General features: G+C 22.1%; 1 protein-coding gene across 2 annotated transcripts in view; it reads left to right on the top strand.

Annotated features, from left to right (window-relative positions):
• LOC117174542 overlaps positions 1-13,325 on the top strand; it is a 29,261-nt gene extending 15,936 nt beyond the window's left edge. For both annotated transcript variants that reach the window (XM_033363746.1, XM_033363745.1), the window contains 2 exons: positions 6,154-6,650; positions 12,419-13,325. In XM_033363746.1, the coding sequence (XP_033219637.1) occupies positions 6,154-6,650; positions 12,419-12,569 (648 nt within the window). In that variant the 3' untranslated portion in view covers positions 12,570-13,325. The remainder of the gene's footprint in view (positions 1-6,153; positions 6,651-12,418) is intronic.
• The last annotated feature ends 5,504 nt before the right edge of the window (positions 13,326-18,829 follow it).

The following is an 18,829-nucleotide window of genomic DNA, read 5'->3' as shown; positions in this document are numbered from 1 at the left end:
ATGATCTTTTTTAGTTGAAAATTAATGTATTTTATTAAAAATTCGTCTTTTTTATGTAAAAATTAATTTTCTTGTTTGAAAATTCACCTTTTTGGTTAATAATTTAATTATTCTAATTAACGATTCATCATTTTATTCGAAAATTAATCATTTTGTTTGAAAATGTATTTCTTTTTTTAGAAAATTAGTTTTCTTTTTTAATTAATTTTTTTACTGAAAATTTAACTGTGTTATTTGAAAATACCATCACAATAGTTAAGAATTCATCTCTTTGGTTGAACATTATATTTTTTTAGCTCAAAATTTAATTATTTAATTTTTGGGTCACAAAATTATCTATTTTAGTTGAAAATTAATGTATTTTATTAAAAATTCGGCTTTTTTTGGTGGAAATTAATATTCTTGTTTGAAAATTCATCTTGCCGGTTGAAAATTCAATCATTCTAATTAAAGATTCGCCATTCTAGTTGAAAATTAATCATTTTGTTTTGAAATGTAAATTTTTTTAGAAAATTAGTTATTTTTTTGTTGAAAATGATTTTTTTAAACTAAAAATATCACTTACCCCAATGGAATATTTCATCGTTTTATTTGAAAATTAATCTCTTTTGCCGAATATTATATTTTTCAACTAAAAATTTAATTACTCAATTATTGATTGAAAAATCATCTTTTGTAGTTGAAAAATTATATTTTTTAGTTGAAAATTCTTCTTTTTTAGTAGAAACTAATCTTCCTGGTTAAAAATGCATTTTTCTGGTTTAAACCTCAGCTATTCCGATCAAAGTTTTATAGTCTTTTTTGTTGAACGTTGATTTTTTAAAATTAAAATTTAATTATTTCAATTTTGGTTGACAATTTATCTTTTCTTAATAAAAATTAATTTTGTTGTTGAAAATTAAACTATTTCAGTTGAAAATTCATCAGTTTGCTTAAAAATTAATTTTTTTTACTAAAAATATAACTAGTACATTTTCTGTTGAATATTTTTTTTTTAGTTCAAAATTTAACTATTTGTTTGAAAAATTGCCTTTTTCAGTTGAAAATTGAACTATTTCTTTGAAAATTCATGTATTTTGTTGAGAAATTGTTTTCTTTTATAGAAAATTAATTTTTTTGGTTGAAAAATCATATTTTTTAGTTGAAAATTCGTCTTTTTGATTTAAAACTGAACTATTTTGATTAAAGTTTTAATTTTTAATTCATTAGTTTATTGGAAAACGTAAGTTTTTTTTTTTAATTCGATTTTTTTGCAAATTTTTTAAACTGAAAATTTAACTTATTCCAATGGAATGTTCCATCATTTTAGTTGAGAATTGATATCTTTAGTTGAATATTAAATCTTTAAAGTAAAAATTTAGCGATTCAATTGTTGGTGGAAAAAGAATTTTTTTTTTTTTTTTGAAAATGTTGTCTTTTTTAGTAGAAACAAATCTTCTTGACTGGACATTCTTCTTTTTGGTTGAAAATTTAACTATTCCAGTTAAAGATTCAGCATTTTAGTTGAAAGGGCATCAGTTTCATTTAAAACTCAACTGTACCAATTAAAGATTTATGGTTTTGCTTAAAACTCATCACAGTTTTTTAAAATGTAACTTTTTTTCTTTGTTGAAATTTTTTTACTGAAAAAGGAAATATTCCATAATTTTAATAGAAAATTCACCCCTTGAGTTGAAAATTATAATTTTCAACTAAAAATTTAAATATTTAATTTTTGGTTGAAAAATTATCATTTTTTGTTTGTTGAGAATTTGTCTTTTTGACTAAAATTAATCTTCTTGATTGAAAGTTCACCTTTTTGGATGACAATTTAAGTATTGCATTTTTGGTTGAAAAATGATATTCTTTAGTTGAAAATTCGTCTTTTTTAATAGAAAATGAATCTCTATGGTTGAAAATTCATGTTTTTGCTTGAAAATTCAAATATTCCAGTTAAAGATTCATAATTTTAGTTGTAAATTCATCTTTTCTGACTGAAAATAAAACTTCTTGGTTGAGAGATTCATCATTTTAATTCAAAATTCATCTCTTTGTTCTAAAAATGAGATTTTTTTTATGAAAATTAATTTTTTTCTATAGCTGAAAATTTATTTTTTTACTGAAAATTTAACTATTTCAATTGAAGCTGTAACTGCTTTGTAAGGCCTTATTTTAAAATTAATTTTTATTTTTTAAAAATAACTTTCAGTTAAATATTCCATAATTTTATTTGAAAATTCGTCTCTTTGGTTGAACATTAATTTTTTTCACTAAAAATGTAACTAATACATTTTTGGTTTTAAAAAAAATCTTTTTTAGTCGATAATTCGTCTTTTTGGTACAAATTAATCTTCTTGTTTGAAGATTAATATTTTTAGTTGGAAATTCATCTTTTTTGTTTCAAATTCAACTGCTTCAGCTAAAGAATTGTTTATTTTTGTAGAAAATTCATCCTTTTTTTTGATGTATCTATTTCAATTTTTAGTTAAAATTCATTTATTTACTTGAAAATTCGTATTTTTTGGTAGAAGATCAATCTTTTTATTTGAAAATTAATCTTTTTGATTGCAAATTTAACAATTTGCTTAAATATGCATCTATCTGGTTAAAAATGCAATATTTTCACTTAAAAAGTTATCAATTTAAGGCAGCTTCAATTTTACTTGAATATGCATTACATTAAAAAATTAAAAAATATATATTAAAATAATTAAAATTAATTTAAAAATATAAAAAATATAAATAATAATGTAACAATATAATTTGTAAAAGCTTTCTAAATTGACCATTATTAATTGGGTCCCTAGAAACTGATTTAAAAAAAAACTTGGCGTTGTCAAGGATTTTTTCCAGCATTTGAGTAGACATCCTGTTAGTAAATTATTGTTTCCCAAATTTCTAAAACTCGAAAGGGACCGCACTTAAATTACTGTTTTGTTAAAAAAATTTCTTCTTGGTTAGAAAATTCAATTATTTTCATAGAATATTAAATATTTGTTTAAAATTAGTAGAAATATAATTTTTTTTAAATGTAACTTTTTGCTTAAAAGTTATTTTTCTTCGCTTGAATGAAAATGCCACTGTTTGGTAGAAAATTAAAATATTTTGTTAAAAATTCATACTTTTTGGTTGAAAAAATAACTATTTCGTAGACAATTTACTGTTTGTTTAATTGCCTTTCTTTGTTTACTATTCATTTTTTAATTGAAAATCTAACTTTTCCATTTTTTTAAGATTGATCTTTTTTAGTTAAAAATTCTCCTTTTTTAATAAAAATAAAATATTTCCTTCGCTTGAAATTTAATTTGTGCAGAGAAAATTCATCTTTTGGCCCGAAGTTCAAAAATCTTGATAAACTTTTATTTCTCTCACAAGTGAAAAATTTTTATTTGTTAAAAATCAGTATTTTTTGGTTAAAATTTGTTTAAAAATAAATTTCATCTTTTTTTATTGAATTTTAAAATATGACACTTCCTTTTAATTATTATTTCGATATTGAAAAGTCAACTGAAATCTTTTTTTACAGAAAATTCAACTATTTTTTTGAAACCTTATTTGATTTAAACATTTATCTGTTTTAGTAGAAATTTTTTTTTTTTTTTAATGAAAATGCAACTTTTTGGTTAAAAATTATTCTTCTTTGCTTGAGTATTCAACTACTTTCTTTCAAAGATTTGGTTGAATCACTTTGTTAAGAATTCTTTTTTTTTTTTGCTCATTTATATTTTTAGTTGAAAATTTTGTTTTCTATAAAAAAAATATTTTATGCGTTTGAAATTTCATTTGTGCAGAGAAAATTCGTTATTTGGCTTGAAATTTTAAGAACTTCGATCAACTATTAGATATTTTTTTTAGTGAAAAAATTTTTTTGCTGAAAACTCGTTTTTTTTGTTTTAAAATTCTTTTTTTTTTAATAAAGTTTCATCTTTTTTATTGGAATTTAAAATATGACACTTTTTTATTTTCATTATTATTTTGATCTTGAACAGTCAACTGGAATCTTTTTTGTATTAGACTTCAACTTTTTTAAAAAGTCACCTATTTTAAGATAAAGTTTAGATTTTTTATAAAAATTGAAACTATCTGGTATAAAATTGAACAATTTTGTTGAAAATTTATTCTTTTTGGTTAAAAATTCGTCTTTTTGGATTGAAAAGTCAATTTTTTTCCGTAGAAACTTATTTCTGGTATAAAAATTCATATTTTATTCGTTAAAGGTCAACTGAAATCTTTTTTAACAGAAAATTCAACATTTTTTATTTAAAAATTCATCTGTTTTAGTAGAAATTTCATTTTTCTTTAATAAAAATGCAACTTTTTGGTTCAAAATTATTCTTTCTTTAAAAAAATATTTTCTTTGTTTGAAATTTCATTTTTTTTAGAGAAAATTCGTCTTTTGGCTCGAAGGTTCAACAACTTGGATAAAGTTTTAGTTATTTTTTGAGTAAAAAAACTTTATTTGTTCAAAATTCTTCTTTTTTATTTTAAAATTCCTTTTTTTTTGGTATAAAGTTCATGTTTTTTTATTGAAATATAAAATATGACACTTTCTTATGGTAATTTATATTTTTAGGTTGAAAATTCAACTATTATGTTAAAAATGTAATTATTTTGCTGAAAATTAAAGATCTTTTATAACAGAAAAGACATGTTTTCGTTTAAAATAAATTGATAAAATTCAAAATTTTATATTTGTATCTGAAACACTGTTTTATTCCGATTATTAAAGGTTCTATGTCAGGGTTGCTACAAGACAGATAAAAAATTATCATGCAAATTTTAGAAAGTTTTCTTAAAATCTTCTAGAATCTTTTTTGAAAATTTTGTTTAAATTTTTGTAAAACTTTTTAAATATTCTCTTAAAATTCTCTTTAAAAAATAAATCCATCATTTCCATAATTAAAAGTTTTGATTAAATTTAAAATATTGTGAGTCTAAATTATTTAATTTTTATCCCATTTAATTTGAAATTTCTTAATGTAGAAAAAGAGTAAGTATTTAATATTTAGCAATATTTCACTGTTCATTTAAGACGAGCAAATTGAACACAAATATTTGTAAAAGTAAATAATTTTAAACTGAATTATTTTACATAGAAAGATTTGAACCTCTAAATTCAAATTTAATTTTTTTTAATTTGCAGGCTTTTCTAAAAGTTATAGAAAAAATTCAATTCATTTTCAAACAAATATTTCAAAGTTCCGAAAAAAGTTATTTTGAATTTGGAAAATTTTTAAACCACTTCTAGATTTCTTAAGATTTTGAAATAAAATTTCGAAGCTTTCCAAGAATGTTTAAACTATTTAAAAAGTTAGTTTAAAACGTTAGTACATTCAATTTTATACGCATAAATTATTGAACATTTGAATACAAAATTTTTTAATGAAAAACTTTTGAATTTCAATTTTAATTTGCTTTAATTTGCAGCTCAGTTTGTATTACCTCAAGTGGAAAATTTGTTAGCTTTAGTGTTCCGTTTTTTTAAATTTCATTGACCGTGAAAAAAGTTTTCGAACCGGGAAAAACCCGGAAATTTATTTCGTCGATTAGAATGGCCAACCTGAATTCGTAAACTGATTCAATTTTGATAAATTTTAATATGGAAAATTTTATTAGTTCTTGGGATCTAAAAGTTTTATTTTAACTTGGTCAAAAAGTTTAGGGTTTTTTTTTTAGATTACTGTTATTTTCAAATACACTCTTATTCTTTGCCTAAATATTTCGACTATAATTGTTTCTGAAGTAATAACAAAAAGAATAATATGGTTATAACTACAGAATTTTTTTTTCACTTTGATAAAAATATTATTGAAATTTGTTTTGAATTCAAGAAAACTTTTTGATAAACCATTAGAATTGCATTATAATTTCTTACAATTTAATTGTCTAAATGCTAGTATTTGAATATAATGATCAAGGAAAGTAAAAAATATTCAAAGAAAAATCAGGGCATTTTTTTAATGTTGTTTTCGGACACCCTGTCTAATTCTACTAGCAATAATTAGCAAAAAATTTCTGGAAACTAAAAAATTACCTGCAGTAAGAGAAGGTGGGCCCATAATCTGTTGCGTAATTAAAGTACGGTCCCTGACATTAAAAATTTGGTTGAATAATGAATATTGAAATTGCTGGTAAGATTTTCGGACGATTACAAGATTGTCTCGAATTTTTCAGTCGGAAGACTCTCGGTCCGAGGGAATGCAAGCTTTAATAGACAAGATGTCAGGTAACATTTGTCCTAGACACTGGACTCTCTTATATAACAGTGATCAGCACGGCACGGGTGTAAATCGCTTTTTGCATCACGTTTTGGGATACAAGGGCCCAACTTTGATATTTATCAGAGCCGTGAGTTCGGACGGAGAAAAGGAGAATTGTCCCACGTACTGCATTTGTTCGACTCTCGAGTGGCGAGAGTCGCATCTTTACTGGGGCGATGAAGATTCCATGGTGATTGAATTATTGCCTTCTTATCGAGTTATCGAGAAGGGGCCGAAACTTCTGTACTTAAATACTGGAATTCGAGGATATCCACAGGGTTTGCGAGCTGGCAAGGATCCACGAGAACCCAGCATTATTGTTGATCAAGCCTTCAATTCTGTCACCTTTGAACGTGTCCCTTATCGCATTTCCAGTCTCGAAGTTTGGGGATGCGGCGACACGAAATCGAGGTAATTTTCATTTTTAATTTAATCTCCCCCCTTTTTTTTTATTTTATTTTTTTTTATTATTTAAACAGCAAATCGACCGGGAATTTTACAAGTATTTGCAAAAAAAAGTTCCTCCAAGTTCAATTTGAATAGTTTTAAACGTAATTATACGAATTTTTATTTTTTTAATTAGGACACGATTCAGTTTACAATGCGTAATCCGAAAGTCTTTTACTTCAAAAATTTTCCATTTTCAGTTTTAATTTTTTTATTTAAAGAATTTTAATATTTAGTCTTGAATGCTTAAACAATTAAACATTAAAAGCGTTTAGAGTTGACATTTTTTTTAATAAATCTGTGCTTCAGGTATTAAAAGGGAACAATAATTTATTTGACAAAACGATTCAAAATCCAAACTTGAAGAATTTCCAGATTTTAATGCTAAAAATTAAACGGTTTCAATTTGAAAGTCTTAGTCATTTAAAAAATTTTTAATTCTGATTTAAACTTTATAAATTATTTTCAACTTAAAAATAACTTTATAATAAATAAAAAAATATTTTAAAATTCTGAAGATTCTTCGAAAAATTGAAAATTATATTTCATTTTGGAAAATTATTTTAAGAGAACATTTAAAAATATTGAAAAATATTTCTAAAAGTGTTAAAAAATAATCGAGAAGATTTTAAGAAATTGTTTTTAATTTTGCAGAATTTTTTTCAAATTGTAGAAAAATTTGATTCATTTCAAAAGATTTTGAAACAAAATTTTGAAGCTTTTCAAGAATGTTTAAACTATTTAAAATGAAAATAATTTAAATTATTATTTAAGAAGTATTTTTGTTAACAATTTTTAATTTTTTAGTTTTTAACGTTTAGAAGTTTTCGAAAAATTCGAAATTAATTTATATATTCGCCAAATATGGATTTTGGCAGATTTCGAACAAAAAATTTAGAGGCTCTTTAAGAATTTTGAAAGGCAAAGAAATTTTAAATTATTTAGAAGAATAAAAAAACGTTTTCTAGGAAAATTGAAAATAATTTTTTATTTTAAAAAATTTATTTTAAGAAAATATTTAGAAAGATTTAGAGAATGATTAAAAATTAATGAGGAAGATTTTAAGGAAATTTATTTTATTTCTAAGAATTTTAAAGAAATTGTTAGGAAAAATTTTAATAATTTTAAACATGTTCAGAAGTTCTATAAATTTTTAAGAAATAATTTAAAATTTGAAAAAACGTGAAACAGCATGTAAATGTTTCAAGATTTTCAATAATTTTAAGAATTTTTTAACTATTTAAAACAAAAATAATTTTAACTTAGAACTGTTGAGCCTATACAAAAATGTAATTTTTCAATTTTTAATGTTTCTAGCTTAAAACTTCTTAAAATTATACAGTTTTGAAAAGTTTTTAATGCATTAATTGATTTTTAAATTTAGAGAATTGAAAATGATGACGTGAATTTATATTTTTGGAACTGAATCTGAATCTTGGAACTCTATCATTTATAAAACTTTTTAAAAAATTATTTGGCATTTGAACTACATGTAATTTAAAATTGGTCATTTGAAAAGTCTATTTTGTTTTTTAAATACATCTTTTTTCCTAGAAAATAATTTTTTTAATTTGAAATTTAATCTCATAAAAGATTAAACTCTTGTTGGAAATTAACTTTTTTTTATTAAAAATTCATCTTGATGATTGTTTGAAAAATTGTTTTTTATTTAAATGAAAAGGATTTTTTTTAGCCGAACATTCATTTTTTGACTGCAAATTTAGTTATTAAATTTTAGTTTGCAAAATGATCTTTTTTAGTCAAATATTTTTTAGTTGCGGATTCATCGTTTTAGTTGAAAATTCAATCGATAAAGATGAAAGTTAATTTTTTTTTACAGAAAATGTAACTATTCCATTTTCTGTTGAAAATTGATTTTTTTCTTATTCAAAATTCAACTATTTAATTAAAAATCATGTATTTTGTAGAAAAATAGTATTTTCTGGTAACAAATCATCCTTTTTGTTTAGAAAATTAATCTTATTGTTTAAAAATTTATGTTTTTGTTTAAAAATTCAAGTATTTCGGTTAAATATTCATAAATATTCATAATATTCATAAAGATTTCAGATATTTTACAAAGATTTCGAATATATTAAAAATATTTTTAAAAAATTCAATAATGTCAATAATTTTACAAATATTTCCAAATATTCAAACAATATTGAAAAGATTTTCCAAAGATATCAGCAAGATTTGGCAAAGATTTCAATAATTTTATCAATATTATTATTATTATTATTATTATTATTATTATTATTATACAAATATTATCAGATATTTCAAAACTATTTTAAATATTTCGCAAATATTTTAATTATTCCCCAAAGATTTCAAAAAGACTTCAATGATTTAAATAAATTCACAAATATTTACAAATATTTAAACAATATTAAAAAGATTTTGCAAAGATATCAGAAATATTTCAATTATTTTGTATGGATTTCAAAGATTTCAATAATTTTTCAAAAATTTACCACGGTTTCTATAATTTTACGAATATTATCAGAAATTTCAAATCTATTTCAAAGATTTCCAAAAATTTCAAAAAAATTCAATGGTTTTAATAATTTCACAAATATTTTCAAATATTCAAACAATATTGAAAATATTTTCCAAAGATATCAGAAAGATTTTACAAAGATTTAAATTATTTTTTATGGATTTTAAATATTTCGCAAAGATTTCAATTAATTCACAAAATTTTCAGTTATATTTGAAAATGCTACAAAGATTTCATTGAATTCCAAAAAATTAACAAAGATTTCAATAATTCTATCATTATTATCAGATATTTCAAAACTATTTTAAATATTTCAAAAAGATTTTAATTATTCCCCAGAGATTTCATAAATATTTTAAAGATTTCGCAAAGATTTCGGGTAGATTTAAAGAATTTCAAAAATAATTCAATGATTTCAAATATTTCCAAATATTTCAAAAATATTTTAATTATTTCCCAAAGATTTCATAAAGATTTCAAATATTTCGCAAAAATTTCAGATAGATCTAAAAGACTTTAAAAAGACTTTTATGATTTCAATAAATTCCCAAATATTTAAACAATACTGGTAAGATTTCACAAACATTTCAATTAATTAACAACAATTTCACATAGATTTCAAATAGTGCACAAAGATTTCAATTATTTCCCAAAGTTTTCACAAAGATATCAATAATTTTAAAACTATTATAAAATATTTCAAAGCTATTTCAAACATTTCGCAAAGATTTTAGAAAGATTTTAATTATTCCCCGAAGATTTCAAATATTTCGCAAAAAAATTTCAGATGGATTAAAAATATTTTAAAAAGACTTCGACGATTTTAATAAATTCCCAAATATTTAAACAATATTGAAAAGATTTTGCAAAGATATCATCAAGATTTCACTTAATTAATCAAAATTTCACATAGATTAAAAAGATTTCAATGATTTTCCAAAAATTTCACAAAGATTTCAATGATTTAAAAAATATTATCATATATTTAAAAACTGTGATTTTTATAAATTATTATATCATTCAGTTTAAAATGCTTAATTCGGAAATCTTTCAATTAAAAAATTTTCCATTTTAGATTTTGAAGTTTTAAAAACATATATTTTAATTTAAAGAATTTTAAAATGCAGTTTTAAAGGCTTAACAAATTAGAAGTTTTTAAAATCGAACATTTTTAAATAAAAAACAGAGTGGCCGCCGGACCCGGAAACCGTTTTTTTTTAATAATTAAAGTACAGTTTTGAGGATTTAAACAATTAATATTTAAAAGCGTTTGAAGTTAAAAATTTTGGATAAAAAACAGTTTAATTTTTTCTACTGTAAATATAAATAAATAAATTATTTTAAAAATGGATTAACGGATAAATATATCATTTATTCCGATAATTTTATTTTTAAATAAAAATTTAAATGATTCATCAAATATTTCAAATTCAAAGTCTTAAATCTTCCTTTATGTTATTTTTTTATTAAATTTCATACAAAAACGTATTATTATATTATTTCTATTAATTTTTTTAGCCATTAAAAAATGTAAACGTTTGTTTTAGTATTTTCAACTTAAAAATAATCCCATAATAATATAGTCATAATTAAAGGTTTTTATTATATTTAATATATTGTGAGTCTAAATTATTTAATTTTTATCCCATTTAATTTGAAATTTCTTAATGTAGAAAAAGATTAATTATTGAATATTGAGCAATATTTGAATTTTTATTTAAGACAAATAAATTGAAACCAAATATTCTATTTAAAAAGTGTTTAATTTATAAGTGAAATTGTTAAATTTTGACGCATAAATAATAATTATTATTAGAAAAATAATTATTATTTGTAGAAAAAATTTGAGTAGTTTTAAGAGATATGTAGAAGTTTTGAAAAGATTCAAAATTAATTAAAAACTTGAAATTATTTCAAGTAATTTAAACAAAGTGTGTTCACATTTTTTTTCACAACTTGTAATATATTTTTAAATGAATTCGTTTTTTTTCTACAATTTTTGGAAAATCCTGAAAATAAAAAAAAATCCTTAAAATCTTGCATGTTCTTCTTTGATAATTTTTGAAATCTCTGAAAATCTTTTTAAACTTTCTGTTATAATAATGTTTCAAAGTGAAAAATTATTTTCAATTTTCCTAGGAATTTTAAGAAAATCTTTTATTCTTTTGAAGTCTTTCACAATTTTTAAAAAAATTCTAAATTTTTTGTTTGAAATGTGCAAAAATCTAAATTTTATTTTAAATTTGGCTTGTAAGTATTTAAAATTATTTCAAGTTCTAAATTTAATTCGAATCTTTTTAAAATTTCTAAATATCTCTTAAAGTTACTCTAATATTTTTACAGATAATAAGTGTTCTATTATTATTTATAAATTAACATTTATATTTTTTTTTAATTTGCAGGATTTTCTAAAAGTTATAGAAAAAATTCAAAAATTATTTTGAATTTGGAAAAATATGAAACCACTTCTAGATTTCTCAAGATTTTGAAATAAAATTTTAAAGCTTTTAAAGAATGCCTAGACTATTTAAAATAAAAATAATTCAACTTCTGATTTAAGAGCTGTTGAGTTAAAAAAATTAATTTTTAATGTGTCTAGTTAAAAATGAGTTAAAATAATATAATTTTGAACATTTTAAAATTCATTGATTGATTCATAAATTTAGAGAATTGAAAATGATGACGTGGATTTATATGTTTGGGACTTAATCTGAATCTTTGAACTCTATAATTTATAAAAGTTCTAAAATGTGCAGTTTATTTGCATTGCATTTAACATTGTTTAATTGAAAAGCGATAGTTTCTTCCATTTTGTACGTGTAAATTTTTGAACATTTGAATACACAATTTTTGAAGTGACAAAATTTTAAACTTCAATTTTAATAGTTTGGAATTCAAGAGTTTCATTTTGAATACTTTAATTTGTTGCTCACTGTTTATTACTTTATGTGGAAAATTTTTTAGGACATATTTTGATTTCTTAAATTTCATTGGCCGTGAAATATTTTGCAAATAAATTTCGGCGTTTTACGAATAATATGAATATGTAACTTTTATTTGACACAGAAAATTGAAAAACTTGACCGAGAAAAACTGTGCACAAATTGTGGAAAAAAAGGCTCCAACGCTTCTTAATTTGTTGTTTGAATTTATCCAATGTGTGTAGCCTGAAATTTTGAAAATTTCAGGGCCTCACTAATTTTCGAATTTCTCTTTCCGATTGTTTCAGAGAGAAGCAACTGGAGATAAAAAAGTGGCAAGTAAAGGAAGCGGAGAAGCAGCGAGTAGTAAAATTAAGTGCCACCGAATGGCTGGATCATCCCGATCGATATTTGTTAGAATTGGGAGGTAGACAAACGTACAATAATTCCAGCAGTTGAAGAATCGAAAAACGATTGTCTGAAATTGTAAATATGTAAATATCAATTCGAGTGTTGGTAATTATTCTTACCAACACGCAAATCTTCATTTCTAAATGAAAGTAACAAGTAATTCATCCCTCAAATTAACATCTCGAAGGTATATTTTATTAACAATATTATTATTATTATTATTATTATTTTTTTTTTTTTTTCAAAAGAGTAGTTCGAGATGATCTAAGGGATTAATTGCGCATTTAGATTTTAAATTTTAAAGTGCCTAAATGTGTCAGCTTCTAGACGGAAGTTTCTCAAGTGCCAAGAAAAAAAGTAAGTCATTCGAAATTAATTTAAAAAATCACTCGTTTTTCAAGGATCAATTTAATCTTTTTAATAAAATTTGAAAGTAAATTATTTTTCAACGTTGTGGACAATGCGACGCTTGATTTCGAGATTATGAAAACAGTACAAGACTGGTGTGGCTAAAAAAGGTTGTTTAAGCTTGAGATATTAAAAATTAAAAAAAAAAAGTTGCTGCTCTTTTGAATGGCAACTCGAGGTTAGTGATGTATTTTTTAAAAAGCTCAGGGTGGTGAATTGACTGGGAATTTAATTTATTTTACACCGGAAATTTACTTCTGATTGTAATAAAATTCAAGTTTTCATTATTTAAATAATTTTTGGTCAATTTATAAAAGTGATTTCTACTTTTTATCAATTCGTTGGGCATATAAGTGTGTTTTTTGTAGGTTGCGGATTAATTTACTTATTTAAAAATTCAACTACTTTGGTTTCAAGTTGAACTTATTTATTAAAAATTATTTTTTTTTTATTGAAGATTCATCAATTTAATGGAAAATACATCTCTGGTGAAAAATGTAACTACTTTGTTGAAAATGAATTTTTTTTTAGCTCAAAATTGAATCATGACAGTAGAAAATTTCACTATTTTTCTGAAAATAAGTGGTTTTTTTGTGAAGAATTAGATTTTGAAGAGAAAATTGAACTTCTATTTTTGGTTTGAAATTTATTTTACCCCACTTTTTTTTGAACTGCTATTTTTTTCTTTTATGAGCCGAGAAGTAAGTAGTTTGAAAGTCCGTTTTTTAATTATAAATATTTTTCATGCTTTTTTAGCATACATTTTTTTCATAAGAAAATAGATTTCTTTTGGAACTGAAATTAAAAATATATATATATTTTTTTTAATGAAATTTTAACTATTTGGCGGAAAAATGAAATGAAAAATTTGAAAATTGATTTTTTCTAGGTCAAAATTCAACAATTTGATTAAAAATTGTTATTTTTAAAATGAAAATTCAACTATATTGTTGAAAATACACGAATTTTGTTAAATAATCGATTTTTTAAATAGAAAATATATATTTTTCTTTGACAGTTAATCTTCTTGTGAAAAAATTCTTCTTTTCGGTTGAAAATTCAAGTATTCCAGTTAAATATTTATCTTAGTTGAAAATTCATCAGTTTGGTTAAAAATTGATCTTTCCTGGATTAAAATTCGATAATTTGAGTGTTTTTTAAAATTTGTTTTTAATTTGTTCTTTTTTTTTATTAAAAAATTCACCTATTTCGTTGAATATTCACGTATTTTATTAAGAAGTCGATTTTGTTATAGAAAAAATATATTTATCTTAGGAAGTTAATCTTCTTGTCTAAAATTATTGTTGTCGGTTGAAAATTCAAGTACTCCAGTTAAAGTTCTATAATTTTAATTGAAAATTCATCAGTTTGGTGGAAAATTATTTTCTTCAGCTGAAAAGTCAAATGTTCCATTTTTAGGTGAAAATTGATCTTTTCTAGTTCAAAATTCAACCATTTGAATGAAAGTTTGTATTTTTTAATATAAAACAGAAAAATATATTAAAAAAAAAAAATTAATTTATCAAATTTAATAGAAAATTGTAGAAAATACGTGTATTTTATCAAAAAATATATTTTTTTACAAAAAAAAATATATTTTTCTTTTAAATTTAATCTCCTGGTCTAATAATTCTTTTTTCAGGTTGAAAATTCAAATATTCCAGTTAAATATTCATAATTTTATTTAAAAATTAATTTCTTTAATTGAAAATACAAATGCTCCAGTTCTGGTGAAAAATTGGTCTTTTCTAATTCAAAATTCAACAATTTGAGTGAAAATTGTTATTTTTTAATTAGAAGATTCAACTTTATTGTTGACAAATGAACGTATTTTGTTAAAAAATCGATTTTTTTGTAGAAAAAAATACATTTTTCTTTGAAAGTTAATCTTCTTGTATAAAAATTATTGTTTTCGGTCGAAAATTCAAGTTTTCCATTTAAATTTTTATAATTTTAGGTGAAAATTGATCTCTTCTAATTAAAAATTCAACAATTTTGAGTGAAATTTTGTATTTTTTAATAGAAAATTTCAATATATTGTTTAAAATTTTAGTAGAAAATTAATTTCTTTAACTGAAAATAGAAATGTTCCATTTTTAGTTGAAAATTCATCTTTCCTAGATAAAAATTCAATAATTTGAATGAAAATTGTACTTTTTTTACTAGAAAATTCACCCATTTCGTTGAAAATTCACTTATTTTGTTATAAAGTCGATGTTGTTATAGAAAAAATATATTTATTTTTGAAAGTTAATCTTCTTGTCTAAAAATTCTTCTTGTAGGTTTGATAATTTAAGTATTCCAGTTAAATATTCATCATTTTAGTTGAAAATTGGTCTTTCCGAATTCAAAATTCAACAATTTGAGTGAAAATTGCTATTTTTTAAATAGAAAATTCAACTTTATTGTTGAAAATTCACGTATTTTGTTAAAAAATCGATTTTTTTGTAGAAAAAAATACATTTTTCTTTGAAAGTTAATCTTCTTGTCTAAAAATTCTTTTTGTCGGTTGAAAATTCAAGTATTCCAGTTAAATATTCTTAATTTTAGTTTAAAATTAATTTTTTCAGCTGAAAATACAAATGTTCCATTTTTAGTTAAAAATTGATCTTTTCTAGATTAAATAATCGATTTTTTTTTTATAGAAAAAATATCTTTTTCTTTGAAAGTTAATCTTCCTGTGTAAAAATTCTTCTTTTCAGTTGAAAATTCAAATATTCTAGTTAAATATTTAGAATTTTAGTTAAAAATTGCTCCTGCTGAGTTGAAAATTCAACAATTTGATTAAAAACTGGTATATTTTAATAGAAAATTCAACTATATTGTTGAAAATGCACGTATTTTGTCAAAGAAAAAAAATTTATACAGAAAAAATTTCTGTTTCTTTGAAATTTAATTTTCGAGTATAAAAATCAACAATTTAAATAAAAATCGATACTTTTTAATAGAAAATTCAACTTTATTTTTGAAAATACACCTATTTTGTTAAAAAAAAAAAAACAGATTTTTTTATATAAAAATAATCTCGTTTTCTTTGAAAGTTTATCTTCTTTTCGGTTGAAAATTCAAGTATTCTAGTGAAATATTTAGCATTTATGTTGAATATTCATCAGTTTGGTTGAAAAATAATTTCTTCAGCTGAAAATTGAAATTTTTCATTTTAAGTTGAAAATTGATCTTCCCGAGTTCAAAATTCAACAATTTGAGTGAAAATTTGCCATTTTTTATATAGAAAATTGAACTTTTTTGTTGAAAATACACCTATTTTGTTGAAAAATCGATTTTTTACAGAAAAATTATCTTTTTCCTTGAAAATTAATCTTCTTATATAAAAATTCTCCATGTTTAAAAAATCTTTTTTTTTTAATTTATAAATTCAAATATTCCAGTTAAATATTTATCATTATTATATCAAAATTATTTTTTAGTTGAAAATTCGTCTTTTTTGGTATAAGTTTTTGATTGGAAATTACTCTTTTTGGTAAAAAATTTAATGATTTAATTTAAATATTCATCATATCTTAGTTGAAAATTTTAAGTTTCCCTTTTGAAATTCAACTATTCTAGTCAAAGATTTACAATTTTAGTTTAAATTTTATCAATTTGTTTGAAAATGTAACTATTTTTTTAAGTTCGTTTTTTCTGTTGAATGTAATTTTTTTAATTCAAAATTTAATTTATTCCCCCTTGAATATTGAACATTATCTTTTTCTTTGAAAGTTTAATTCAAAATTAATTTCTTGGGTTGAAAAATAACATTTTTCAGTTGAAAATTTGTATTTTTTGTAGCAATTAATCTTCTAGATTTAAAATTAATCTTTCTGGTCAAAAATTAAATTGCTATAGTTAAAGATTCATCAACTTTTTTGAAAATTTAATAATCTTAGTTAGAAATTCATCTTTTTGGTTGAAAAAAATTTTTTCAGTAAAAATTATTTTTTGTTAATTTGAAAATTCAACTATTTCAGTTGAAGTTTCATCATTTTGTGTGAAAATTCGTAAGTTGGGTTAAAAATTAACTTTATTAGATAAAAATGTAGATATTCAATTTTCGTTTAATTTTTTTTCTCTTTTTTTTCCTTTAATTGAAAGATTGTATTTTTTGGCAGAAGACTAAATCTTGTTGTTTGAAACTTCCATTAAAATTTTTCATTTTTGGTTGAAAATTGATATTTTTTAGTGGAACATTCTAGTATCTGTTTGAAAATTCAATTATTTTGAAAATTTTCGCTCTGTTGTGTTTTGCAGGAAATATGAATTTTTTTTCTTTTAATTGACCCGGAAAATGGTAAAACTTGACCGGGAAATTACCGGAAATTTGGATTCGTCCGTCGAATCGCCACTCTGAAGCTATTTTGAGCTTTTTTTTATTAGAATTGTTACAACCACGCACAAAATATTTTAGAGGTAGTGTATTCACTCGAATTTTGTAGAATTTGGATGTTTACAACCAATAGTGGTTTTTATCGAGGATTATTTTTTAAGGAGTTACTTATATGAAAAAGATTGTTGGCAGTATTTTTGCTTGGATTGTACGAAACCTGTTTTTTGGTCTTGAAAACTCGAAGCAGGAATTTATCCGTATAATTTATTTATAAAATACGTTTTGTTTTTAGTTGTAGGATAGATAGAATGTAAATAGAACTTGTACTTAAACAAGTATTACAAACTGATTACTTAAAAGTTCGACTGTCAGTCAAGTCATTTGTTTTAACGTCGAAAACGAAAGAGGCCTGGAATTTAACTTGAAATTTATGGATCATTTTTTGTGATAAAAGTAATATTTCGTTCATTGGGGAGCGTCCATTAATTTCGTAAGACTTTTTCGAGGGCAGGGGATTCGTAAAATCTATATTTCTTAGGTAAGTTTCCTCTATTTAATTATTTATTTAAATTTGCTGATTAACATCTGTATTCTGACGTGGAAAATAATAAAGCGGTGACTACATTTGAAATTTGTCCACTGATACACAATTGTTTCTAATATTTTAAAGTTGAAAACACTTTTTCGAATCAGGTAATAAATCCCAAATGTAGTTAGGGCTTTCTTTTTTTCCACGGCAATATTATACACATTATATCAATATTTGTTTTATTTTTACTTTTTTTTTTTTAAATTTTATTTCTGGAATTTTTTGCAATACTGTGAAATTCGGTGATTTATTTTGAAAATGTAATTTACTTAAATTTTTTTAATCGTGTATAAATTCTATGAAATCCCTTCAAATCCTTGAAATCTCATTAAAATCTTCTGATGTACTTAAAAATTCGTGAAATACTTCGGAACCGCATAAAATCCTGTAATTTTTATTTAATTCTCCTGAAATTCTCTACAATATTTGGAAATCATTGTATATCTTGCGAAATCCTCTAAAATCCATGGATACCCTTTGGAATCTTTTTAAATGTCTTAAATTTTTTTAAAATAAAACCCTTTTATTTGTCTTGAAATATTCTAAAGTTAGTGGATATACATACTTTGGAATCTTTTGAAATGTCTCAAATTTTTTTGAAATAAAATCCTTTTATTTGCCTTGAAATCCTCTAAAATTGATGGATATACATACTTTGGAATCTTTGGAAATATCTTAAATTTGTTTGAAATTCTCTAAAATACACAGACATACTTTGGATTCTTTTAGTGTCTTAAAATAATTTTAAATCATCTAAACCCTTTTATATCTAATAAAATGCTTTAAAATCCATTGAATCTTTTGAAATGTTTAAAAATCCTCTGGCGATTTTTTTAAAATCTCTTAAAATCCTCTATAATATTTGGAAATCAATTGATATCTTGTAGAATCCTCGAAAATCCGTAGATATACTTTGGAATCTTTTGAAATCTTTTAAGACCCATTAAAATTCGTAAAAGAACTTTGATTGCATAAAATCGCGTGTTT

Source organism: Belonocnema kinseyi, chromosome 6, assembly GCF_010883055.1.
Source record: "Belonocnema kinseyi isolate 2016_QV_RU_SX_M_011 chromosome 6, B_treatae_v1, whole genome shotgun sequence".
In the NCBI taxonomy this organism is placed as follows: domain Eukaryota; kingdom Metazoa; phylum Arthropoda; class Insecta; order Hymenoptera; family Cynipidae; genus Belonocnema; species Belonocnema kinseyi.
Note: the sequence above shows the minus strand (reverse complement) of the source record. Positions and strands in the feature narration are given on the sequence as shown.